General features: G+C 43.6%; 1 protein-coding gene across 1 annotated transcript in view; it reads left to right on the top strand.

Annotated features, from left to right (window-relative positions):
- Nucleotides 1–27,611, top strand: part of WDR59 (WD repeat domain 59) — a 115,319-nt gene extending 87,708 nt beyond the window's left edge. The window contains exons 19-26 of the mRNA XM_025369908.1: nt 9,287–9,420; nt 10,522–10,603; nt 13,278–13,390; nt 14,772–14,922; nt 15,329–15,401; nt 16,699–16,825; nt 17,301–17,443; nt 26,723–27,611. Of these exons, the coding sequence (XP_025225693.1) occupies nt 9,287–9,420; nt 10,522–10,603; nt 13,278–13,390; nt 14,772–14,922; nt 15,329–15,401; nt 16,699–16,825; nt 17,301–17,443; nt 26,723–26,958 (1,059 nt within the window). The 3' untranslated portion in view covers nt 26,959–27,611. The remainder of the gene's footprint in view (nt 1–9,286; nt 9,421–10,521; nt 10,604–13,277; nt 13,391–14,771; nt 14,923–15,328; nt 15,402–16,698; nt 16,826–17,300; nt 17,444–26,722) is intronic.
- Nucleotides 27,612–27,857: the final 246 nt, after the last annotated feature.

Genomic DNA, 27,857 nt, shown 5'->3' with positions numbered 1-27,857 from the left:
AGTTGGCCATCTCTGACTTTATTTTAGGGTTGTATGTGACTAAAATGAGTGGCAGCAAGTGATGTTTGAGACCAGCCAGCCTTGAACAAAACCATTTAGTTGAATAGGGAAAATGGTTGTTTTTTTTTTTCTTCTGGACACTTTCCTATAGTCCCCTTCCTCACATCTCTGATGGAATTCTGCCCACTTGCTTAGTACAGACCTCCTTGGAACACCCACTCATCTATATCATCTCCAGGTCCTTTCCATTCAAAATTGTTAGTTCTTTTTTCCCACATGTTTGCAGGTAATTGGAGAGATGATTTGATAAACAGGTTGGAACTAAGACATTTCGTTGAGATGAAAGCCAGGCTTATGGTTGGGTACATGTGGGAGTTCTCTTTAGTATCAGGGGCAGGTCAAGGAGATCTTTCAGTCCAAGAGGCAGTTCTGAATTCCTCTTTGATTCGTGTCGTGTGCCACCCATGCTTGGGTTCAGATTGGGCAGAATAGACTGACTAGTAATTTTGACTTTGTGGGGGTGTGTAAAGCCCACAAAAGCCCACAAAAATCAAAATAACTCCGGTTCCAAGATGGGGCCTCTTTTAAGCCTGTGTTCATGTTTTTGATGGTATGGACTTTTTTACTACAAACACCATAATTACAAAGAGGAACCAAGAGCACGTGGATAATTCTCTCATCAGATAGCATATGCAGGGTAGTGGAGGAAGAGTTGTGAAATTTCAGTTCGGGGTGGTTCCCAGTGTTCTGTTCGGCACAGAAAGTGGACTGTTCGAGCCCCCTAATAGACATAGTAAGTGGCCTTTTATGTATTATTTCAAATAGTGACCAAATAAAATGGGGTGATGCTTTGATTATAATTTCATATGAAACTCTTGTATTGATATATACCAAATACAGAAAAGTTCACAAATCAAAGGCGTGTACAGTTCAGTGAATTAATAATCTCACAGGTCAAGAAATAGAACATTTTAAGAACCTCAGAAACCTTGGATTATTAGCTTAAGTCATACGAAATTGCTGATATTTGACCATTTTTGACCTAAACAAAGATTCTTGTGGTTCAACTTAGTAGGTTAACAAGATAAAAATAAGTCAGTCATTTTGTGATGAATTTGACATAAATTTCTCTCTCCTTGAAGTTTGTTCACATTCATCCCATTTACGTAGGGGCCAAGGAGGGAATTACATAAGTGTAATATGGCCATGATATCTTATGTGGGCTACCTTACCTCCCTTACAAAGGTTGATACCCTTGAGGAGCATTTTCTAATCCTCAGCTGTCTAGTTTCACATGTCAAATGATGTCGCTTTTGTTGCTTTTGTTTTGGAAATGATTCCAGTCTACTAAATTTCTGTTTGTGTTTTTGGGTTTTGGAATTTTTTTTTTTTTTTTTTTTTTTTTTTTTTTTTAAAGAGATGAGACTTCACTCTGTTGCTCGTTGCCCAGGCTGGAGTGCAGTGGTGTGAACATGGCTCACTGCAACCTCAGACTCTGGTACTCAAGTGATCCTCCCACCTCAGCCTCCTGAGTAGCTAGAACTACAGGAGTCCACCTCATCACCCAGTTAATTAAAAACAAATATTTGTGTAGAGCTGAGGTCCCACTATGTTGCCCAGGCTGGATTTCTCTGTGTTTAGGTCTTCATTTTTAGCCCACATTTTTCTCCTACATATTTTTATTCCCTTTTAGATCTCTGCCCCTGAGAGCTTTAAATGAGTAAGAAAAACAGAACAGAATGTAACTGCCTTAAGGCACAGCAGTGAGGGAAGTGTAGTGGTTTTTTGGTTTTGGGTTTTTTTTGGTCTGTGTTTTATAGAGATGAGGTCTTGCTATGTTGCCCAGGCTGGTCTCAAACTCCTGGGTTCTAGCAGTCTTCCTACCTCAGCCTCCCAAAGTGCTGGGATTATAGACATGAGCCATCTCACCCAGCCAGTATAGTGGTTTTTTTTGTTTTTTTTTTTGAGACAGCATTTCGTTCTTGTTGCCCAGGCTGGGGTACAAAGGCGCAGTCTTGGCTCACCACAACCTCTACCTCCTGGGCTCAAGCAATTCTCCTGGCTCAGTCTCCCGAGTAGCTGGGATCACAGGCGCCCACCACCACACCTGGCTAATTTTTTGTATTTTTAGTAGAGACATGGTTTCACCATGTTGGCCAGTCTGGTCTCGAACTCATGACCTCCGGTGATCCACCTGCCTTGGCCTCCCAAAGTGTTGGGATTATAGGTGGGAGCCACCGCGCCTGGCCCAGTAGAGTGTAATAACAAAACATCTTTATAGAGCCATCTAGAGATTGTTGTTTGTTTCTCCTGTGGTCTTGTGTGTTTTAACCTGCCCTACTTAGGTTATGTTGTTTTATTCACCCAAATATTCTCTAGATGGAATGCTAAGGTTTGCTCCTACAAATTTTAAAACGTGTGATGCCTCAAAAGCCATCAAATTGCTAACATTAATTTGACAAGTGAACTCTTAATAGCTGATTAAGTGTTGTTCATTCCTAGGGTAAATCAGAAGGCCCAGAACTTAGGATAAGCGTTAGGTGTTGCCTTGCATACATTTAAACATTGTTGCAACCTCCCACTCTTGCTTTAGTTTATGTTACTAAAATAGCTCTGATGTAAATCACTGGAGAGATCTTTAAGTTAATAGAATAATTTCTGATCTCCATAAACAGATACTCATCTTGTTAGCAAGGGTGCTTTCAAGAAGGTCCCTCCTCAGTGTTAGCCTCTTCCTTCCCCTCGTTTCTTCACGGTTCCCATTTCTCCATGGTGTCACTCTGAAGACAGTCCTGCAGGCCCAATGTCAAGACACCGAATTCCCTCATCGCCCCCCAACCGCATACCAGAAAAAATTTGGTATTGAGTCTATTCAAGAATGTCTTCCTTTTAGGAATGAGTATGTGCTCTCAATATATGTTCTCCTTCTTACCTCCTGCAGGGGAAAACGGGCTTCTGCCTATTTCTCCACTTGCACAATGATCTTAGTGTGTGTTAGTGTTCCTCAAACCTATTTGTAGTTCCTTTGTCAGAACTGTGTTGATGTCAGCCTCCATATACCTTGAAATGTGACCAAAAGAACAATGAAATTGAAGCTGTATTTGGAGTGTGATGGGGTGGGAGGGAGGTGAGGGAAGCCGAATACCGCTGTGCTTAGGATCAGATCTTTTAGTCGTTCCAATCCCAACTTTACAGTGTATTATGGTACATTTGAATCCATCGGATGTGTGGGAAGCTTTCATTTTATTCTATATTTTTCCCTTTTAATTTTCTTGGTGTTTTTCTTCCCTCCTCCTGGGTGTAACGTTTTCATGCACAGATGTCTCCTCGCTCTGCCCGGCGGCGTTGGTCCATACAAGCAATTAACGACTTCCCGGTACTGTGCGCTGTGCAAATGCTCTCCTTAACTAATCCTGTCTCTACCCAAGGCCCAAGAATAAAATGCCACCTGCCTGGCTTTGAGGAACCTGAAATGACAGACTAGCTGTTTTCAGGACCAGCAACAGTCAATGTTTTGCTTGGGGGAGTTCAGGCACCAAGGACTGTCTCCTTGTCCAATCACAGAGTTTCAAATGGCTAATATTGTCAGGGATCCTGAATGGACTCTTTTTGCAAAGGAAACTAAATACTGGGTTTCTTGGAAAGAACCCTGATTGTAAGCCGTTAGCTCACCCAATTTCACTTGGAGCATTTGTGTAATTTTTTGGAGCTTTCAAAAGCCTACCTTTGGCATGGGGGGAGCAGAGGAAGATATAAGAGGCTTCCACTATTTTGTCTCTGCTTTTACAATCACAGAGGGAGGTGCCCACCTGCTTCAATGGCATAACACAGAAGCTAGTTTTTATCCTTTGGGAAGTTTCTGGAACAAATTTTTTCCTTACCATCAATATTTTGCGTAGACAGTAAAACCTCCGCTGTGGACATCCTCTCTTCCTTTTCTTTCTTTCTTACTCACTCCTATTGGCCATTTCCCCTCTTCTGTCTTCCTCTCCCATCCCTTCATGTTTCAGTAGTGCCAAGGTGACCTCACGCTGTGCAAGGCAGCCTTGAGGCTTTGTATAAATTTCATTTGGTATAAAGAATACTGAGGGGAATCATCCTATAGCCTTGTCAGAGAAAACCAGTTGGAATCAGAAGCCCCGATTAGCAAGTACCACTGCTGCCAACAGCTTGTAGGTGGAGCCACCAATGGGGCCACCTTCCAAAAGCCTGTCCCAGCCAACCCGACTGCTGAATTTCCACTGATTGTCCAAAAGTCCCTGCTCCCGCTGCTATTTAAACAGGGATTCGTTTAGACTCCCTGCCCGCTCTGCGGATTATACATTGCTAATGGGGTTTCTGCGAAGCAGTTGGTGGCTTATTCTTGGGCTGTTTTTACATTCAACCCATTTATTGGCATTAATGTTGCCTCTGATTGTAGCAGTAACACTGGTGGTACAGTCGCAAGCTGGCTATTGGTTGTCATTCAGTGCTATTTGCACCAGTGCCTCCCTCCTGCCCCCCAACCTCCACCCCACTCCGTTCTTCCTTGTCCTCTTTGCCATAACTCCATGAACACCTTTTTGGTTTGTTCAGAGGGGCAGCCTGGTGCTCATCATGTAATAATTTGTCTGTCTTGCTTTGTCTCTCTTCCCTCAATTTCTTCTCCTGAAATCTGTGGGGACAGGACATTTTCTATTGATGGAGCATTGAAAGGATCAAATCCTTTGCCTCCCAGAGGTACTAACTTTACTGCATAGAGAAGTGTCCATATTTAAGCCCGTCAGAGTGGGACTGGAGCAACGCAGGAAGTTCAGGGGCTTTTAGACCATGGCACCCTTCCCGAGTGCAGAAAGATTAACCACACCTTAGCCTCATGTGTCAGTATGCTCTGGAACCAGAGGATCCTAAAAGAAATCCGTATGTTATTACATGGCAGTTGCACAGACAAGAGAGATTCCGAACATTGCCAGCAAGATATTGAGGTGAAAATTTCTTAGGAGAGATGTGGATGGAACATGAATGGTTCTTATTGCCAGAGCACTGGGGAAAAAACCCTGAAAAGGTGTCCATCTACTCATTAGCTAACAGCAAGGGCCTAAGACCCCAACTGGTATCTGATCTCATTTGAGATTTAGCCTCTCCATTTAGACAGCCTTGTTAGAATCCCCAGAGTAATTGGCCAGTAGGCAGGATTACCAAGAGACCCCTGAAGCCTAAAGGGGAGATATTTATGTTTAAAAACCGCTAACCAACACATTATGAAAAACTGACAGTGACAATATTTTGCAGCCCCTTAAAGATTTTTGACAATGTTTTGCAGTTATTTCTTGCTGGATTAAAAAAATTTACAGCACTGTCCTGTAATTGCTTTTACAGTTTGGTTCCAGGTAGCAACTCTAATTAGGGTGATCCTTTGTTGCGGAACCTCCTTTATGGCAGGCTTAAAGGCAGATGAGTGAGGTTTCATAAAGCACCTGCTATCCATCCAGTACAGATCAAACAGAAATATCTAGAAGCCTGGTGTCTCAAGAAGTCCCAGGAATTACAGACTGTGATTTTCATAATTCATTGAACAATCATTGCAAAAAGTTGCAAAGACCACTATCTGTATTTGCATCAAGTATGGACGGGTCACATAGGTTTGTTTCTACTCATCTTTGTAACCCAAAGCTGCAAATGGGGGAAGAGTCCCTAAGACATCTCTTTGGACTCAGTTTTCTTCTCTCTCAATGTGCCTAATCCTGAATGTGCCTAAACCCCAAAGCCTAAACAGTGTGAGGTGCCTGGCCTGAAATGCAGCATCTTGGTCTGAATCTGGCCTGCCCTGCTATGAAACCATGTAGCTGCAGGAGCTGCAGATCTTCAGTAGACACTCGGGCTGAGCAGAACAGAGGCACGATGCTGGCAGAAAGTGACTGAAGAAGTAAGTCATCGTAGAAGGGTGGAGCTGGACAAGCATCGCTGGAATCCAGTGCTAATCTCCTTCCTGCAGAAATGGATCCATTAAAAAATGGACCAGGCAATTTCCATATTAACAGGGGGCTTAGAATTTATTATTTATTATTTTTTAATATAAAATTGTATACTGAAAATCAAGTTAACAAGAATGAGCTTAGCAGCCTGACAGGCCTGTATTCAAATCTCAGCACTGATGGCTGTGACCTAGAGTAAGCCTCATGTCCTCATTTGTAAAATGCAGGTAGTATCCCTCGTCACAGAGCTGTCATAGTGAGGCTTATACTAGCACAGAGTGAGCGGTCCAGGAGCAGGAGCTGATACTGTAAGTCCTCAGTCAAACATCTGTACACTTGGACTTGTGTCATTTGTCAATTTCAAATGAGCTAGTCTGTTTTGCAAATGAGCTGCTTTGGGCATATGAATCTTAATATAATTAATAATATACTTTCATTAGGTTTGTTTCAAAGGTCAGGAAATTGCGACTTTTTTTTTTTGGCAGGGTCTTGCTGTGTCGCCCAGGCTGGAGTGCAGTGGCGTGATCTCAGCTCATTGCAATTTCTGCCTCCCGGTTCAAGTAATTCTCCTGCCTCAGCTTCCCGAATAGCTGGGACCACAGGCCCATGCCACCATGCCTTGCTAATTTTTGTATATTTTGTATGGACGAGGTTTCACCATGTGGGCCAAGGCCAGGCTGGTCTTGAACTCGTGACCTCAAGTGATCTGCCTGCCTTGGGCTCCCAAAGTGTGGGATTACAGGTGTGAGCCACCGCGCTCGGCCCATGGTTATTTTCCGTGTGTTCTGTAAGCTAGTAGACCTCATCCTTCATTGAGGCCTTCAATTCAGCTGTGTAGTTAAACTGAGCAATAGCGAATTGCTTAATTGTTTAAGCGCTTCTCCTTCTTTTTTTGGAATAAAGAGCCAGAGTGACTGCCTGGATCAGTGTTTTAGAAGCCTTCCACCCTACCCGGAAGATCAAATTAGACGGATCAGATTCCATTCTAGGTGGAATCTTTCTGGCATAGATTTTTTTTTTTTTTTTTAATCCAGTACCCTGAGTCTCACTTGAGATGACCAATTATGTGGGGCCTGTGGGTGTGTTGTTTCCTGGGCTTTTTTAAGTCCTGGAAACCTGAATGAAAATCACAGTGAATGAGCTTGTGTACCTTGTCCCTTCCCTATTATCCTAAAGCCCCTGTGCTATTCACTGTCACTGCAAGGTAGACACAGGTTAAATGACCCTCCCTAAAACAGGCCCTGCCATAGTATTTAGTGCACATGTGACTACGTCTGTCTTAGGTCAGTAACACTGCCTGGCTCCAGCCCATTCTGACAGGTTCTTTGCTCTTTAACATAACCTCCCCTTACTTACACCCATGTCAAGATGATTGTGTCTAAAAGGGTAACACTTTTGTGAGTATGCACATAATGTTTTAGAAAACCAGGGCAAGTAGGAATGGAAGGGCTACCCCATAATAATTGATAAAGCTTCCCCTTGTATTGCAGAATGATGACTTGGGTATGGATAAATGGTAAATAGTCACTGATCTGGTTCTTAAGATCAAATGGGGCCAGGCGCGATGGCTCACTCCTGTAATCCTAGCATTTTGGGCGGCCAAGGTGGGTGGATCACTTGAGGTCAGGAGTTCAAGACCAGCCTGGCCAAAATGGTGAAACCCTATTTCTACTAAAAATACAAAAATTAGCCGCCATGGTGGCGCATGTCTGTAATCCCAGCTACTTGTGAGGCTGAGGCAGGAGAATCACTTGAACCCAGGAGGCGGAGGTTGCAGTGAGCCAAGATCACACCACTGCACTCCAGCCTCAGCAACAGAGGGAGACTCTGTCTCAAAAGGAAAAAAAAAAAAGATCAAACGAGTTAAAGTTCCAAATTGATAGTGTAACATGCATACATGCATTTACAAATGATGATAAACAATTGACAGATACTTCAGCTAAACTTCTTCATTTACCTGCCCTGAACTAACTCCACATGTCCTGAATTTAGTAGGTTCTAAGACACATGATAACCCTATAGGAAGTTACATGCATTGGACAACTTTGGGGATTAAATGGGATATCAGTGGTCAGAAATCCCTGACTTTAGACCAAGGCTAATTTATGGAAGAATGATTGTATAAAAATCACTTACAGAAAATGAATTTATTTGTGAGTAATCTAAATAATGATCCAATTTAAATTCCCGAGAGCTTATATACATTCATAATAATTACAGGTTTCTAGAGTACACTTTTCCATTTAATTTGCACCCCTACCTCTTCATTGTACGCTCATTAACCTTGTGAGATTGGAACAACAGAGGTCATGATTGGCCATAAGTTGTCAGTGAGCGAACAAAGAGTGACATGCCTTAGGCTAAATTCACAACAAATGAAAACTTGCGCAGTGTCCTACTGAGCCAGTACACGTAGTAATAAGACCTGGAAATCTTGGTTTTTCTCATTCCAAATTGGAGGCCCTTTTTACTAGCTCCTTTTGCCTTTTTTTGCTAATAAATATGTCATTCCTTCCTTAGTTGAATCACTTTGGTGTCCCCCTTTTTAACTTCTGGTAATAAAATAGAATCCTGCTCCTTGGCTTGTCATTTTAAAGATTCCAGATGGGGCTGTGCTCTCATAATTCGAGTTTTCCAGGACATCTCTCATTTCATACATACAGACTCCTCACATATGTAGCCACCCATAGGTAAGCCTGGGGAAATGGGAAACTTGCCCATGATATTTCAAGTCCATTACCCAAGCCCCTCAAATCAGGTATTTTTGACATTGAGAAAGATCACTTTTGGAAATAATTCAAGTCTTCCAGAAAAACGGGGTAATTCTCCTCAAGCTGCAAAATTTCTCTGTCTTGCTACTACAGATTGAGGTTTGCAGAGCCCACACACTGCTATGTCTGAAATAAATTTTCAACAAACGTTGTTCAAACTGCCTAAGGAAAGAAACTTTGATTAGTTTCAGGCAGGAATTTTGAACCTAGGACTGATTTCAATCTAAAAATTGTTCTCCCACATTTTTGTGGCCTTTACTAACTTATTTACTTGCTGTTTTCAAATTCATTAATTAATGTATTAATCCTGGCTTCCTGATACATGTTTCTGAGCACCTGCAGAATGTATCTAGCCCGGCAGTAGGTGCTTTTTTCCTGTTAGGATTATTGGATCAAGAGCTCATCCTTTTATTTCCTACAGATGCTGATTCCTATAATTGTAGGCATGATGTAATTTTTAAAAAGTGCAAATTACCAATGACCCCAACATAATGAGCTCTGCAATTGTTGGTTTCCACTTGTCAAAGTCCCCATTAGTTACATCCTTTCATCTACCCCTAGAAATCAAGGCGATGGAAAAGTAAGCGTGAGGGATCGGACTCTGGCAATCGACAGATCAAGGCTGCTGGGAAAGTCATCATCCAGGATGTTGCGTGCCTCCTGCCAGTTCACAAATCGCTGGGAGAACTGTACATGTAAGTACAAAATTTCAAGTCTGCTGTACTCGTCACTTAGCTAGGATTAGCAAACCTTTTTTTTTTTTTTTTTTTTGAGTGTGGGAATCCTTTCTTCAAAAGCAATTTCGGGAGAAGCCCAGTGTGTTAGCTTTCTGTTGCTGTGTACAAATTCTCACAAACTTAGCTTCCAACAACATTCATTTCTCATCTTCCAGTTTTTGTGGGTCATGAGTCTGGGCACAGCTTTTCTGTGTCCTTGCTCAGGGTCTCAGCAGGCTGAAATGGCATTGGTCAGGCAGTGGTCTCATCCGATGCACAGACTCCTCTTCCAAGCTTGTTCAGGTTGTCAGCAGAATTCAGACCCTTGCAGCTGTAGAACTTATCTGTAAATCTCGTCTTGAGACCAGCAGGAATGGCTCACATATGCTTCACCTTCCCTCTAAGGCCTCACCTGACGAGGTCAGCCCCACCCAGGACAGTCTCTCTGTAGGTGACTTCAAAGTCAATTGCTTAATAACATAATCACAGAAGTGATATCCCATCAATATTCACTGGTGTCACCCACGTTCAAAGGGGTGGAGTATTGTACAAGGCATGCTGCTTTACAAAGCAGAAGAGCTATTATACAAAGCACAGCTACTTTTGTTTGGACGGAAGTGAGAGGTGAGTAATTGGCATGCAGAGGCCACCTCCAGTTCCCCTGCCTCTTCCTAAACTCGAACTCATAACAGAAAGTGTTTCCTTTGTAGTCTGTACATAGCACACTACTCTTTCTGTTAGGAACCATAGTCAGTGTCGCATGTATTTCAATTCATTTTTATTCAACACTCAGGGCTTGGGAACTCCATAGAAAAGCTGGTTGGTAAATTGGTATTTGAGTATGGCCTCCCCTCCTGACTTTAAAGAGGTGAGCAATTTCATCTTCCCCAGGCTGGAACCCACAGATGTATTAGCATCAGCTCTAGTTAAGCTTTTCCTCTGAGTCAGATAGGAAGGAGGCCCAAGGCAAACACAGAGTAAAACATTTTGAGTAGCAACCAGAGAGGCAGTTTCTCATCTGTTCGTTGATGTGGGAAGTTACACTAGAATGAAATTTTTAATTCTTTAAAAACATTTCAGATTGAATGTGAATGATATTCAGGAAACGTGCCAGAAGAATGCCGCTTCTGCCTTGCTTGTTGGAAGAAAGGATCTTGTCCAGGTATCGTCCATCCCTTTTGGTGGAGATTTGGATTTTTCTTCAGGAGCAAATTGTTTTTACCTCGTCACTGGCGTTTAATGACATTTTCACAGTGTGTGTCTTGATTTGGAATTCCTTTTCCGTTTTCTTTGCCAGTCTGCAGGGTTAGAGTGCCTTTCCAAATCTGGAAATTTTTCTTCCTGGTGCTTAGTTGGGAAGATCCTAAAACATTGATTAATTTTTTTTTATTATACATCTCTTTTCTGTTCCAGTATCACGGTGATTGCTGTGTAGCTAAACTTGCATGCCCATTTCTTTGCCATTTGCACCCTCAATTCTTTTTTTTTTCTAAAATGCTTCATTTGATGAAATATTTACCAAAGTGTTCCTTTAGATAGAGATGTTCAGTTTTAAAATATGATTTAACATGACAACTATTTAAATTTTCTTCATCTTTGCAGCAGCATATCAGTGTATTATAACAAACTATCTCTGTATTTTTTTAAACGGCTTAACTGAAATATAGCCCATCTACCATGCAATTTACTCATTTAAAATACACCATTCAGTGGTTTTGTTTTGTTTTTGTTTTTTTGTGATGGAGTCTCACTCTGTCACCCAGGCTAGAGTGCAGTGGCATGATCTCGGCTCACTGCAGCCTCTGCCTCCCGGGTTCAAGTGATTCTCCTGCCTCAGCCTCCCGAGTAGCTGGGATTATAGCTACTAAGACCAGCTAATTTTTGTATTTTTTAGTAGAGATGGGGTTTCATCATGTTGGCCAGGCTAGTCTTGAACTCCTGGCCTCAAGCGATCCTTCTGCCTTGGCCTCCCAAAGTGTTGGGATTACAGGCATGAGCCACCACACCCAGCTTTTTTGTTCTTTATGCTTGTGTTGAAGATATGTTTACTATTTTGCAAAGAGTTGCAGAAGTAAATGCAAGAGTCACTGTTTCTGTTAAGGACATTTAGGAAATGTGTATTATCAGTGAGGAAATAACATGCTTAAATTTTTAGCCAGGGTAGTAAACATCTTATCTTATCCCAGAAGATCATCAACTTCCTTTGGTACTGATTCACTAGGTCATTGATTATAGAGATGAATGTGAACTTCAGGTTTCTCCTTCTCGATAATACCTTCTATATATTTTTCAAGTATGTTAGTGCCACATGATTTAATTGATTTTGCATGCTTAATGCTTCTCTACCTGTTTCTCAGTGTCTTTGTTTACCTATTCTTTCTCCTTAAGATTGCAAACTCCTTGATTCAAAGTCCATATCTTCTTTCTTTTGAGCATCTCAGAGTCTAGTATAATGTTTTCCAGTTAATGGGTATACAGTGATGTGCTGCTACTAAGAAAGGTTTTCCAGACAATAGTATTTGATTTTTTTTTTTTTCCGAGACGGAGTCTCACTCTGTTGCCCGGACTGGAGTGCAGTGGCGCAATCTTGGCTCACTGCAACCTCTGCCTCCTGGGTTCAAGCGATTCTTCTGCCTTAGCCTCACAAGTAACTGGGATTACAGGCGTGTGCCGCCACGCCCAGCTAATTTTGTATTTTTAGTAGAGACGGGGTTTCACCATATTGGCCGAGGCTGGTCTCGAACTCCTGACCTCGTGATTTGCCCTCCTTGTCCTCCCAAAGTGCTGGGATTACAAGCGTGAGCCACGGGGTCCGCCGTATTTGATTTTTAAAGGTATTGTGGGGGTGGGGGCTTTGCTTATGACATGATGGGTTTAGCCTGTGCCTTGGACTTAAATAGACACTTAGTGGCTATTGGTTTCTGTTCGATGGCTCCAGGCCCCATGGGATTTCAAGTCGGGAGGTATTCCTCAGATTTGATGTCAACAAAAAGAAAGCCAAATCCATTTTGTCTTGGCCTATTTTTATTATTCTTACATTTTAGCTTCAGAGAGGATACTGAAACTTTTATAATGAAGGCAACAAAGTCTTTCATTATTCAGGTAAAGAAGGACAGATCTTAAATGTGTTATAGACTGCCTTTTTTTTCCTCCCTGCCAACCCTACTTACTGATGAAGCAGCATTTTAAAAAGTCATGTGAGGTTAGGCATGGTGACTCACACCTGTAATCCCAGCACTTTTTGGGGCCGAGGTGGGCGTATCACTTGAGTCCAGGAGTTCCAGACCAGCCTGGCCAACATGGCAAAACCCCATCTCTACTAAAAATACAAAAATTAGCCAGGTGTGGTGGTGCATGCCTGTAATCCTAGATACTCGGGAGGCTGAGGCAGGAGGGTGGCTTGAACCCATGAGGCAGAGGTTGCAGTGAGCCGTGATCGTGCCACGGCACTCCAGCCTGGACGACAGAGCGAGACTCTGTCTCAAAAAAGTAAAATAAAGTAAAAAGTCATGTGAGTTAGTGGTTAAGTAGATGACCCATTGAAATTATTACACTGTGTCATTTCTCTGAAGTTTGCTTAATGAAAAGTTTTTAAGCCTAGTGTTTCTCAAACTTTAGAGTGCACTGAACTCCCCGAAGGAGTTGGTGAAAATGTAAATGCTGATTCAGTAGAACTAACTGGGACCTAAACTTCTGCATTTCAATAAGGTTCCAGCTTTTGCTGCCCCCAGAGTAGCAAGGCATCGGGTTTTATATGGAAGACAGATGGGGTTGCTTCACGGTTTCGGTTCTTGTCCTTGCCAGTTTGAGTTTGTATTTCTCTTTGATCTGTCCAGGTTTGGTCGCTGGCTACGGTAGCTACAGATCTTTGCCTTGGTCCGAAATCTGACCCAGATTTGGAAACACCCTGGGCTCGACATCCATTTGGGCGGCAGCTGCTGGAGTCTCTGTAGGTTATGAGAGCTAAAAGTGAGAAAAATGAGTGATGTCCGTTTTTGGTCTGTGAACACTTGAAATGTCATCACCTAAGAGAAAGGTGCAGAGACCCGAGGAATGAAAGGAAGGAGTAGGATCTTTCCTTTCAGTGCTGAAATAATTTCTGTGCAGAACAAACTTCTTACAGCAGACAGAACTATACAATACTTGTCATTTATGATAAGGATTTGAGACCCCTGAGACTCATGTATCCTTTAGAGATTCATGCGTTAGTCCACAAATCACGTCAGTCTGAACACAGGAGTTTGAGCTCAGGAGATGGTAAGTTTCTTCTTGAAAGCTCTAGGGTCTCACCTTTGAGAATGGATTAGAGAACTGCGTGTTGGTGTTCATGTTTGCCAGAGACCACGACACTTTCACCCTGTTAGGCAATTCGAGAAAACATTGCCTTCGTGTTCAGTTTATTGCACTGACATGTGGCAAACTGGAATATACTATACAATATAATTTAACACCAAGTAAAACCATTTGAATCTCCATAACTTGGAGGCCCAGGGCCTGGGGAGAGAAATGCTCCTGCCTTCAGGTTGAGGTTTTATTTATGCATTAAGGCCACCCCTGGAACATGTGTTCATGCTTCCGTTTCCTTGTCACTAACACGGGGATGATAAGGTTTGCTCTGCCTACTTCGTGTAAGACTCAAATAAGATAGTGAGTGTGAAAACACAAATATTAGACATTGAGTGATAGGAAGACAGTAATATTATTCATTCTTAAAGGCAAAGCCCCTCTGATTCCTTACTCACATTCTAGCCTAATCTTCCTGAAAGGACAAAGGGGATATGAGTACCTAAAGGGTAGAAACACTCCTTGTTGTTCTTACCTAATAGCTCATCTTCATAACTGCACCTCCAAAGTTGATTGCCTGCTAGCATACTGTGGTAGTCCAGTGTCCTCTGGGCTCCTCCATGTAGCTTTAGGTTATATAAATGGCATGTATGGGAATCCCCCAAAAGCAGTGTGATTCTTCCTTGGAGCTAGGAGGACAGAGAGAGCATGTATTGGCTCGTTCAGATGTCAGGTTAGTCCACTTAATTCTTGGAGAAGCCAATTCATGTTTAAGCCCATGCCTGAATGTTAGCCAGAGGCTTTGAGATGCATTCTGTAGATCATTTGTAATACGTCGATGTCTTATATTCCAAAACAAGTTTAGGCAAACTCAAAGTAGGTCAAACCACTGGATCTGTAGAAAGCCCCCATTCCTGACGGATTTTTGAGGCCAAATCAAGAATCCTCCCGTCCCACCCCGTGACAGTAACACGCCATGACTGTGATCGTGTTCCTCCTCAGTCCCTCCTCCTGACTTGTCTACTTTCCTCTCACCTTTTCCTCAGGTTGGCTCACTATTGCCGGCTCCGGGATGTCCAGACACTGGCAATGCTCTGTAGTGTGTTCGAAGCCCAGTCTCGGCCTCAGGGGATACCAAACCCCTTTGGGCCTTTTCCCAACCGTTCTTCTAATCTTGTGGTGTCCCATAGTCGATATGTAAGTTTGTCCTTTTCTGGTTTTGTCTGATTTTTTTTTTTTAGATGGAGTTTTACTCTATTGTCCAGGCTGGAGTGCAGTGGCACGATCTCAGCTCACTGCAACCTCTGCCTCCTGGGTTCAAACAATTCTCGTGCCTCAGCCTCCTGAATAGCTGGGATTACAGGCATGCACCACCCCCCACCCCGGTATATTTTTGTATTTTTAGTAGAGATGAGGTTTCACCATGTTGAGCAGGCTGGTCTCGAACCCCTGATCTCAGGTGTTCTGCCTTCCTTGGCCTCCCAAAGTGCTAGGATTACAGGCATGAGCCACCGCGCTTGGCCTGCTGTTTTCTTAATGTGAACTGTCATGGGGAACAGTATTCTGACGCTAGTCCTGTTGGTTCTTCTCTTTCCATCTGTAGCCTAGCTTTACCTCTTCTGGTTCGTGCTCCAGTATGTCAGACCCAGGGCTCAGCACTGGCGGCTGGAACATAGGTTTGTATGGAAATGACTTAGCCCACGCTGGATTTTTAGTTCTCTGATAGCTGTGCATATGTAAGCTTTAGTTGATGCTTAGTCTCCATATTTTTTCTTGTTTCTTATTTCTCTTTACATTTACTGTAATAGGGATCCTCTTGCTGGAGGCCTGGCTTTGCAGGTTGAACAGGCCACGTTCTGGGGGTCTTTGTGCCTTTTGCTGTGTTGCTTTTCATCTCATAACCTTGAGAAACTGACAATAGGACTTCCCGCTGTTCACCCCCAAAATCCAACCCTTATCCTTTCTCCTTCACATGCCCTTTCCATGTTCATCTGCCGCCTACTCCTTCCCACGAACGCTTTCAGTGTAGACAAATACAGCTGGATCTGACTCCAGCTGATCATAAAGCTATTTGCGGAGTAGGTGTATTTGTATTTCCTGGAATTTTTTTAAGAAACAGTTTTTTAAAATGATGTTAGTTTTCCTGATTTCAAAAGTAGCTCATGCCCAGTGAAGAAAAGCAAACACGAAGTATTAGAGAAGAAAATTGTAATCGTTGATCTCCCACCTAGGAATAGCGTCCATTAATGTTCTAGAACATTTCCATCCATTCTTTGTGTGCAGGAGTGTGGTCATTCCATATATGTGACTTTGTGTTCTATTTTTAATTAAATCATGAGCAAATATTGTTCAAAAAGTCTTTGTAAATAATGACTACATAACATTCCACTATATCTCTGTGCCATCATTTGCTTTATTTATTTATCTATTTTTTTAGTTTTTTGAGATGGAGTCTTGCTGTGTTGCCCAGGCTGGAGTGCAATGGCGTGATCTCGACTCACTGCACCCTCCACCTCCCAGGTTCAAGCAATTCTCCTGCCTCAGCCTCCTGAGTAGCTGGGATTACAGGCACGTGCTAGTATGCCCAGCTAATTTTTGTATTTTTTTTTTTTTAGTAGAGATGGGGTTTCACCATGTTCGTCAGGCTGGTCTCAAACCTCTGACTTCAGGTGATCTGCCCGCCTCGGCCTCCCAAAGTGCTGGGATTCCAGGCATGAGCCACCATGGCCAGCCCATCGTTTGCTTTAGCATCATGTGTGTGTACTTAGCTATCAGGTTCTCTTAGTAATAAATACCTGGGCAAAAAGGTAAGGGTAGGAAAGAGTTCTGTTTAGTTACATTTCTCAGAGTATTCAGCCTCACTTACTTTTCTTCTGGGAAATCCATTGGCCACACGCGATCTTATGAGACTTTTCAGATATTTTCCATGCCTTCTCTGATTGCCATCTTCCCTTCGCATTTGATTTTCTTCAGCGGGGAGAGAGGCAGAGCACTTGTCCTCCCCTTGGGGAGAATCCTCACCAGAAGAGCTCCGCTTTGGGAGTCTGACCTGCAGTGATCCCCGGGAGCGGGAACGCGACCAGCATGATAAAAATAAAAGGTAACCACCCTCCCAGGTGAGAGCTGCGTTGCCAGGACTCCAGTTTCTCCACAATCACAACTCTTGCGCCTTTTTTTTTTTTTTTTTTTTTTTTGACACAGAGTCTTACTCTGTCGCCAGGTTGGAGTGCAGTGGCGGAATCTCAGCTCACTGCAACCTCTGCTTCCCAGGCTCAAGTGATTCTCCTGCCTCAGCCTCCTGAGTAGCTGGGATTACAGGCACATGCCACCACGCCCAGCTAATTTTTTGTATTTTTAGTAGAGACAGAGTTTCACCATGTTGGCCAGGCTGGTCTCAAACTCCTGACCTCAAGTGATCTGCCAGCCTCGGCCTCCAAAAGTGCGGGGAGTGACAGGTGTGAGCCACCATGCCTGGCCAGGACTGTTGCTTTAAGAAGGGCATATTAAGTGCCATTTAGGATCAAGCTTATTTTTTCTTAAAGGAACTGACAGGAAATCTTTTTCACTTTCTCCAGGCTCCTGGACCCCGCCAACACCCAGCAATTTGATGACTTCAAGAAATGCTATGGGGAAATCCTCTACCGTTGGGGTCTGAGAGAGAAGCGAGCCGAAGTGTTGAAGTTTGTCTCCTGTCCTCCTGACCCTCACAAAGGGATCGGTGAGTATGCATTTCTCTCTCTTCCTATCACTGTCTGAAAGATCCTGTAATTTAATTTGTCCACAGCATCAGACTTGGAATGAAGTTTCAGCTTCTCATTTCTAAGCAGAAATTTCAAAGGCATTTTGAGTCTATTCCAAGCTTCTGAAAAGCCCTTGCATTTCATAACAGGATGAAATCTTTTTTTTTTTTTTTTGGGATGGAGTTTCACTCTTGTCGCCCAGGCTGGAGTGCAGTGGTGCGATCTCGGCTCATGGCAGCCTTTGCCTCCCGGGTTCAAACTTCTCCTCCCTCAGCCTCCTGAGTAGCTGGGATTACAGGTGCCTGCTATCATGCCCAGCTAAATTTTTGTACTTTTAGTAGAGATGAGGTTTCACCATGTTGGCCAGGCTGAACTCCTGACCTCAGGTGATCTGCCTGCCTCGGCCTCCCAGATTGCTGGGATTCCAGGTGTGAGCCATGGCGCCTGGTCCAGGATGAAATTTCTATTGCAACAGAAGTAGTTTATATACAGTACTCCAGCATGGATCAGAGGGATGGATATTTCTTCATTTATTCCTCTATGTGTCCAACTCCTCTTAGGCACAGTGCCCACACATTCCTTCCCTGCATGGAGCTTACAACTGAGTGGGGGGGGATATTAAATGATTTCAAATAAATATTCACAAGCAAACAAAAACGATGTGGGGGCAGGGAGAACAGAGAGGGAGAATCTTAAAGGAGGAATTGAGGTGTGTTAGGAAGGCCTCCAAGGAGCTGCGGTCTGAAGGTTTAAAGGAACCATGGAGCCATCAGTGCAGAGTGGTGAAAAGAGCGTCCCACACTGAGGGTCAGGCCCCAGGGAAATGACTGTCGTTGTGAACAAGCGAAGGAAGGTGGCGCGGTGTGGCTGGAGTACAGTGTGGAGAAGAGCGGTATCAAATTAGAGTGTAGAGTACTTAGGACTGTGTCAGGCAGGGGCTTGTAAGTTGCAGTAAAGAATTCGGATTCAGCCAGACATGGTGACTCACGCCTGTAATCCCAGCACTTTGGGAGGCCAAGTCCGGCAGATCACTTGAGGCCAGGGGTTTGAGACTAGCCTGGCCAACATGGTGAAACCCCATCTCTACTACAAATACAAAATTAGCCAGGCATGGTGGTGCACACCAATAATCCCAGCTACTTGGGAGGCTGAGGCAGGAGAATCGCTTGAACCCAGGAGGCAGAGGTTGCAGTGAGCCAAGATCATGCCATTGCACTCCAGCCTGAGTGACAGAGTGAGACTCCATCTCAAAAAAAAGAAAGCAAAAAACAACAACAAAAAAGAAACAGTTAAATGAATGGAAAGGATTTCATCTAGGGAGTGATGAGGTGGGCAGTGGCAGGGAATGCTGGGTTTTATAATAAGATGCGTAGAATGATTTGACTCTCTTAAATTGTGTAGGTATAGTTTCTTTTCCTTTCTTTTCTTTTCTTTTTTTTGTTTTTGAGACAGAGTGTCTCTCTGTTGCCCATGCTGGAGTGCAGTCACGCGATCTTGGCTCACTGCAACCTCTGCCTCTCAAGTGCAAGCGATTCTCATGCCTCAGCCTCCCAAGTAGCTGGGACTACAGGCGCCTGCCACCATGCCACTTGTATTTTTAGTAGAGACACTAAAATACAATACAATTAATAGGAATTTTTAGTTGAGATAGTAAAATGCAATACAAATAACACTTGTATTTTTGGTAGAGACGGGGTTTCGCCATGTTGTCCAGGCTGGTCTTGAACTACTGGCCTCAAATGATGCGTCTGCCTCGGCCTCCTAGAGTGCTAGGAGTACAGATGTGAGACACCATACCTGGTAGTTTCTATTTGAAGAAACAAACTAGAGTAATATGTAGGTTTAGGTAGTGAATTTCAAGGATTATTTTAACAGAGATTATGTTGGTATGTGTACCTGAAGAAATGTAAAGACACAAAATGCTATGTGGGCAGCATATTTTTTCAGAGCATCTAAATGTATGAAAGTATCTCAGGAAAAGATTAATGATGGCCTGGAGCAATTTGTCTTTTAAAAATTAGTTTTCAGGGAAACATATGAATCATGGAGATACAGAGCTGATGTATCAGCCCATCAGTCAGCTAAACCCTTATTGACATCTGCTTTTATAAAGTGTCATGCTGGATTCTGTGGGATGTACAAAGAAATAAAAAGTGTGGTTTGGCGGGTCAAGATGTCTGTAGTGCAGTCAGAGAGTCTGAAATACAAACTCAGGAAGACTTAATGGTAGTTAAGGATGAATAATGTATCCTAATTTCAATAAAAGCAATGTCACAAGGTTTATAAAGCAGGGCAGGATTGTAAAAGATGGACTCACAGACAAAAGCAGTAAAAGAAGTATTTTCTTTTCTTTCTTTTGTTTTTTTTGAGATGGAGTCTCGCTCTGTCGCCCAGGCTGGAGTGCAGTGGCCAGATCTTGGGTCACTGCAACCTCCACCTCCTTGATCAGCCCATATCCACAGACTTCAGCATAGCAAATCTGAGGGACAAAGTTAGTTTCATTGGGATTCAATATTTACAGATGGGGCTCATGGTTTCATTCATTTTGTGGGGATACTGTTAGGTAGAATATTCCCTTAAAGAAAGTCTCAGGATATAAGATGATGTTTTTGTTTTTGTTTCTGATTGTGGTGTGTGATGTGCTTGGTCTTAATGGTGGCAGAGCAAAGCGATTGCTTTCCCAGCCTCCGCATGGGGAGAATTCCCTCCCTAGAGGCACAGAGCTGCTCACCTAAATTTCGTTCAGCAGTTTATTGATTCAGTATATTAATTTAACGTCTTATTTCTTTGGCCAATTTTATTTACTTTTGTGTAATAGGTGATGTTGATTAATACACAAGACTTTTTGTTGTATGGTTGACAAACTGGAGCCGTATGATCCTGCACCTTTGGAGTTCGCTTCCTCCTGGAAGTTTTGAAAAGCCTTGGAATCATGCTTTGATTGTTCTATGTGCTGGGAGTATTTTTATGGTCTTTGTTAGTTTGTCTGTTAGGACCCAAGAATGATTCATTTCATCCCTATCAAGTTTCACTGGCAAAACCTATCCTGTCGTCCTGTGCCTCTTACCTGTGATCCTCAGGGTAGTCAGTGTTTCCAGCCTGTCAGGAAATGACATCTGTACTTTGGGCAAGGCTGGGATTCCCTAAGCCAAAGAAGTTTCCTGGGAGGACTTGTGGGCTGCATGTCCACATATGAAGCAATCTCCTCCCCTTCATAATGACTTATCATACCTAATTTATTTTATTTATTTATTTTTTTGAGATGGAGTCTCGCTCTTTCGCCCAGGCTGGAGTGCAGCGGCGCGATCTCGGCTCACTGCAAGCTCCGCCTGCCGGGCTCACGCCATTCTCCTGCCTCAGCCTCCCAAGTAGCTGGGACTATAGGCGCCTGCCACCATGCCCGGCTAATTTTTTTGTGTTTTTAGTAGAGACGGGGTTTAACCATGTGAGCCAGGATGGTCTCGATCTCCTGACCTCGGGATCCGCCCGCCTCGGCGTCCCAGAGTGCTGGGATTATAGGCGTGAGCCACCGTGCCTGGCCATATCATACCTAATTTAAATGAGATTTGAATCTGAATGTGATGTTTTGGGCACGACCTTGGCTGTAAATTTGATCTATCCATGTATATCGTGATAAGGAGGAGGGCAGCTTCTTTTATTTTTTATTTTTTAAATGTTTATAAAATAGAGACAGAGTCTCACTATGTTGTCCATTGTGGTTTCAAATTCTTGGGTTCAAGTGATCCTTCCATCTCAGCCTCCCAGCATGCTGGGATTGGAAGCATGAACCGCCACACCCAGCCCTAGCAGACTCACTGAACCTGTATAAATATTTTGTCATGGAAAGAAAAGGCCTTTGTGTGGTACTTACCCGTTGTTCTGAGCACTTCTGCAGATGAGATTAATCAATATATGATATTTCCTATGGAATTATTATTGTAAGGTTTTCCTAATGATTTGGTATCTTATAGTCTATATTAAGATCTTTTTTGGATTTTTCTTCCTCCTGAAGGTAATTGGAACAAGATACCATTGCCAGAGTGTTTCATTTCAATGTTTATAATGTGTTAAACTGAGGGGTAGAGATGGAGCAAGAAAAAAGAAAGAATGTTTTCTCCTTTCTAATAGAAAATAGATCATTAGCCAGAATTAAATTTTTCCATCAGTTATATTCAGTCCCTGCTAAGTAATTCTTGTTCTAATTATCTTGGCTTCTCTACCCATCTGCTTTCACTAAAGTCATCTGCTTCTGAACCAAAAAGTCGTAGAAATCCTGATCCATTCCACAGCCTGACAAGTGTCTCCTGGTGGCAATGGTGTTTGGCTTGTTTGTTTTTGAGACAGGGTCTCACTCTGTCACCTAGGCTACAGTGCAGAGGCATGATCACAGCTCACTGCAGCCTCGACCTGCTGGGCTCAACAACCCTCCCACCACAGTCTCCCGAGTAGCTGGGACCACAGGCATACACCATCATGCCCGGCTAATTTTTTAGAAAATGTTTTTGTAGAGATGCGGTCTCGCCATGTTGCCCAGGCTGGTCTCAAACTCCTGGGCTCAAGTGCTACCCCCACCTTGGCCTCGCAAAGTGCTGGGATTACAGGCATGAGAAACTGCTTGTGGCTGGTGTCGCTTATTTGGAAAGTTGGTATTCAGGAATCTCTTCAGTAATATCAGTAGTGAAGAGTACCTTTATTAGTGCCTAAAGAGGCTTTATTTGGATAAATAGAAACTTCTATAAGTTTCTATTTATGACCTATTGTTTATAGCAGGTAACTTTAGGCAAGTGTGAGGCAAAAGCAGAAACTGGCAATTGGCAATAATGCGAAATGGCTCTGGCTAGTTTATGATAGCAGTATCGTATGGAGCAGAAAAACACGGAATCATTTCTTAAGGATTCAGTTAGTGATTCCCCAACACTAAAATATTTTGGACTCTGAGGATATTGACAAATCTCCAGGCTCTTTTAATTCATCCCGTAAAATGTTTGTAAGGTTATTGCCAAACGAAAGGAGTACTATGTTTTCTTTTTACTTTTGTTTTCTTTTTTTGTGGAGGGGGTGCTGTGGGGGAACAAGGTCTCTCTCTGTTGCCCAGGCTGGAGTGCAGTGGTGCAGTCTTGGCTCACTGTAACCTCCGCCGCCCAGGTTCAAGCAGTTCTCCTACCTCAGCCTTCCAGGTATTACAGGTGTGCACTGCCACACCCAGCTAATTTTTATGTTTTTAGTGGAGATGGGTTTTGCCATGTTGGCCAGGCTGGTCTCGAACTCCTGGCCTCAGGTGATCCACCCACCTTGGCCTCCCAAAGTGCTGGGATTACAGACGAGAGCCACGGCACCCGGCCAAGTACTGTATTTTCATTTTAAACATAAGTTTAAAAAATAAATTTGTTGAAAGATATGCCAGTCTTTGTAACAGACATGAGTATCCTTCTATTGATCTTGAAAGAAGTTGCGGAAAAATTCCCATTAATAATCTTGCACTTGAGTAAAGTTCCCCAGGGAGGTTGAACTTCCCTATTTGATTTCTCATATTGTGGGTTTAATACATACAAGAGCTTTTACAATAATGCTAAACTATTAAAAGTATAGAGAATGCCAGACATTCCCAATAATTTCTGGCTTCCCTCCTTCCTATAGTGAGGGAACAAATCTGTAGTGTTGGCCACTTGTCATCTGGAGTGTTCTACATGTAGCCGACATGTGTAGAAGACAGTGAGAGCTTTATTTTTCCAAATTTGGGAAAAGGCAGTTTGAGAAAGAGTTGTCAGAGGTGATTCGATATAAGCATAAGTTATTGTATGCCTAAAGACAAGACATTGTAACATACTTGGTTCAGAATGATGATATTTAAAATAAACACAGCAGGCAGGATGCAGTGGCTCACGCCTATAGTCCCAACACTTTGGGAAGCTGAGGCAGGCGGATCACCTGAGGTTAGGAGTTCGAGACCAGCCTAGCCAACATGGTGAAACCCCCTCTCTACTAAAAATACAAAAATTAGCCGGGCATGTTGGCAGGCGCCTGTAATCCCAGCTACTCGGGAGGCTGAGGCAGGAGAATCGCTTGAATCCGTGAGGCGGAGGTTGCAGTGAGCTGAGATCGCACCATTGCACTCCAAACTGGGGGACAAGAGCGAGACTTCATCTCAAAAAAAATAAAAATAAAAATAAATAAATAAACACAGCAGCAAATAATTAAGAACCCAGACTTTCAGAAGTAGATTTTTGTTTAATGTAATTCAAAAGCATGACAAAAAGCACCAGAAATTAACCAGCTGTCAAGTGAGATTATTTTGGTGCTGTAAGGAACCCTCTTATCCTGGCACAGAATCACATTTGACATTTTCTTCATCACTAAACAGTTTTCTTAGGAAGTATTTTTTTCCTCTTAAAGTGTATATCATTTGATTTTGTTTAAAAATGTTAAGATACCTTTGTGTGTTTGTGTGTGCGTGTGTGTGTTTTGAGATGTACGCAAAACCAGCAAATTTAAATATTTTAACTTTAAAATATACTAACTTTATCAGCACATTCAGTAAGACAATACCCTCACCACATTGATTGATCGTTTTAATAAAACTGGAACATTTCTTTGATGAACTAACAGAACACATCAATTGTTTTGAATATAGATTCATATCTCATACTTGCAAGTGGTATCTGCTTTGCAATTTGTATCTAGTATAGCCCCAGCCTCCCGGAGTCATTCTTCTTCCCTCAGAGACCCAGAGAAAACCTGGAACCGTTGGCGACCGACACTATTAGTGGATTGGCAGGGAAAATTCTAAAGGCAACCAGATGTGAGACACCTTGCCAGCTCTGTTTGGGGAACACATTCCACATCCCTTTGTATGCCCTAAAGTGGTGAGAGGAGGCGCGCACCAGCAAGGCCCACGGGCGTCTGCCCATCCTTCTCAACGGGTTTGTCTGCTGAGCCATCCCATTGTGTATATACCGGAAGAGGCAAGGGAGGGCGTCCTGGGGTTTTTGTGTTTTCTGTCTTTGTGAATTTAGATCTCCTTAGAAATTGTCCAGATCCCCCCAAAGATCATTCACTAATTAATGAAATGAAATATTAGTTCAGGGTCTTAAAGTTAACAAGGATCTTGAAAACTATATTTAATCTGATCCACTGTAGAGAAACACAATTATTAATGATACTGTGAGATGACATTTTAATAATTTTACCCAGATAGATATGGAGAATAATTAAGTTTACAGTTATCTCAAGTACCAAAGAACAAACCCTTTTAAACATTAGAATTAAGTTTACCTGAACGCACAATATTTGCATTCTCTTAATGTTAAATGTTGGCCAATAAAACCAGTAATGAAAATTTGAGAGTTTTCAACTAATTAGGCTTTTCATGAGAATATAACCAAAGTTTGTACATAATATAAAAAATTATGCTTAGAGGGAGAAGACGTAGCTATTTTTAAACCAAAATTATCAAACTAGTCTGATTTGTCTCAGGATTTGCCTTAATTGGGACTATCATAAAATATGCCCTTAGGTACCACATATCAGAGGAGTTTTTACTGGCGTATTTTTCTAACCACCAGTTGTCATTCAACAGAGCAGCCAGTTCTGCCGGAAGAAAGGACCCTCCCTCCGTTGTAAGAGGGAAGGAGAGGTGGGAGATTGGAAGATGCCTGGTGTAATGATGAGGGGAAGTGAAAGGAGAGGCCGGCAGGTGCAGGAGCGGGGAGAAAAGGCCTGAGGGAGGAGTTTGCAGAATGTGGCGGAGACCCGAAGTCACCATCTCGGGGACAGAAGGGAACACAGGCTCTGTGCAGGGCTAGGTGTTGTGTCTGTTGGTGATCGTGTATATGAAGTGAGATGCATTTCTTGACCATGGGCCTTTCTGCAGGATTGCTCAGCCTCTTGTGGGCAGGCATGGAATGGGCAGGTGATATGGTTCATCCCGGGTAGAGGTTTTGCCAGGTGGTGCAGGAGATGGGCAAAGGAATTGAAGGCATTTGCAAAACAAGTGATTATTATAAAGTGAGTCCATGTAATTCAGGTTGGCCAAAGGGCAAACTGCAGCTAGAAAGGGGCAGGTGGACCAAAGGGTTAGTGGTGGTGGGTTAGGGACGAGGGCAAAGACCTGAATGGCCGAGTGGGCACAGGGTTAGTGGTGTAGGTTTGGGAGACCTCCAGGATTGTGCTAAGATCTGGGGTAGAGAGAAAATTGAGAGCTGAGAACAAGTCTTCAGTGAATGGGGGCGTGTCTCCAGAATGTCCGCAGATGACACAGAGAAAAGGGGGAAAGGCTAGTGAAGCTGGATGACGTTGGCCTCCAGCAGAAAGGTCATGGTCTGGAGGCGGTGATGGGGCCCAGTCCCCACCCCACTGCCCCTGCAGTCAGAGGACTTAAGTAAGAAATGGCCTTTCATCCAAAGGCCAGCAGAGGCGGGAGGGTCAGTTGATGAGGAGATTATTGCCAGCAGAGTAGATAGAGCAGGTTTCACTCGGGGTAGCCCAGTGGAACCAGTCCTTGCCCGGCGGTGGAGCAGCACCGTGGTGTCCTGACTTGGGCCAGTGGCGAGTGGGCAGTAGCAGGCGTTGGTAAAACCAGTCTGCCCTCTGCTGAAGCGTTACTACTGAGTCATTCAGTTCTTTCACCTGTTCAACATCTCCTGCGTGCCAGGCCCTGCCAGCCGTCGGGGTGGGAAGAGGCATCAGATGCAGCTGCCCCCTGCTGTGGGGCACTGGGTTTCCACGTGGGACCCCTGAGAAAATATAGTACTCAACCAGGTGCAGTGGCTCAGAAGGAGTTCTGATTTAAAACAAACAAACAAACAAAAAACAGAAAATGGGCTGGGCACGGTGGCTCACGCCTGTAATCCCAGCACTTTGGGAGGCCAAGGCAGGTGGATCACCTGAGGTCAGGAGTTCGAGACCAGCCTGGCCAACATGGCGAAACCCCATCTCTGCTAAAAATACAAACTTAGCCCCAGGGGTGGTGGCAGGCACCTGTAATTCCAGCTACTTGGGAGGCTGAGGCAGGACACTTGAACCCGGGCTGTGAAGGTTGCAGTGAGCCAAGATTGTACCATTGCACTCAAGCCTGGGCGACAAGAGTGAAACTCTGTCTCAAAAAGAAAAAACCAAAAAAACAGAAAATGCAAACCACTGGTCTGAGAATCTGCCGGAGTCTTAAGAGGAGATGTCCTTCTTCCCAGCAAGCCCCAGTTTCCTTTTTCAGAACTCAACTCATGCTGCCTCTTGTTTTGCCCATCCCTGCCCATTTCCAGAGTTCGGCGTGTACTGCAGCCACTGCCGGAGTGAGGTCCGTGGCACGCAGTGTGCCATCTGCAAAGGCTTCACGTTCCAGTGTGCTATCTGCCATGTGGCTGTGCGGGGATCGTCCAATTTCTGCCTGACCTGTGGCCACGGTGGCCACACCAGCCACATGATGGAGTGGTTTCGGACCCAGGAGGTGTGTCCCACTGGGTGTGGGTGCCACTGCCTGCTTGAAAGCACTTTCTGAACCTACAGACCACGGGTGTTGTCTGAAATCCCAGATGACCCATAAATGCCCCTGACAAGCTGTCTGTCAGGGGAGAGGCTCCAGAACCTCAATTCGTCCCCAGTGAGACGGGAGGATGGTCCCCCCAGGACTGTGCAGTGTCAGCTCTTGGTGGGCCTCTGCCTTCTCTTCTGTTTGGCTACCTGACGTGGATGTCACTGTGGGAAGATGAGGGCAGAAGTGCAGAGCTGCGCTTGTGTGTTGTCTCTGTCGGCTGAGCTGCCAAGGGGGAGGTTTTCATGGAGAACAGCACCTGGCTCCAGGGCCGATGTTACCCTGTAAGATGTTAGCCTTAAACCGCCGAGCGGTGTTCTCCTGATGCCAATGGAGAGACCAGAGTCAGATGGAAAAGACAGTCTCCTGAGCCCGAGGACAGTGGGGTCGGAATTGAATCAACAAATGGGCCTATGGCATTGTGACTTTAGAAGCTGGTACATTTACTGAGCTGATGGACAGTGGCCTTCTAAAATATGACACTTAAATTGTAAATATGCACTGTACTTAAGGATTCTTAAGATGTATTTTTTTGTTTGTTATTTCTCCTCCAGCTGCTATCCCTTGGCTAATAAAATTCTAGTAATTATTTGAAAAAAAAAAAGAGAGAGAAAGTTAAACAACATTTTGGTGAATCATTTTTTACCCTACTTCTAATTGCAGGTAGCTATTTTGAATAGGACCAAAGTCAGTGCTCTGATTTTTAAAGGAAATGCTGATTTACTTTTGTCATCTGACAGGAGAAAATAGAATTTGACATTTAAGGTTTTTCCCAACCCCAAGAGTCTTCTTATTTCTTCTAGCAGAAGGAGGACGAGATTGCTGTGCAGCATGGATAGAAAAGTCTCCCTTGGCCAGGCACAGTG

This window comes from Theropithecus gelada, chromosome 20 (assembly GCF_003255815.1).
Source record: "Theropithecus gelada isolate Dixy chromosome 20, Tgel_1.0, whole genome shotgun sequence".
Lineage (NCBI taxonomy): Eukaryota > Metazoa > Chordata > Mammalia > Primates > Cercopithecidae > Theropithecus > Theropithecus gelada.
Note: the sequence above shows the minus strand (reverse complement) of the source record. Positions and strands in the feature narration are given on the sequence as shown.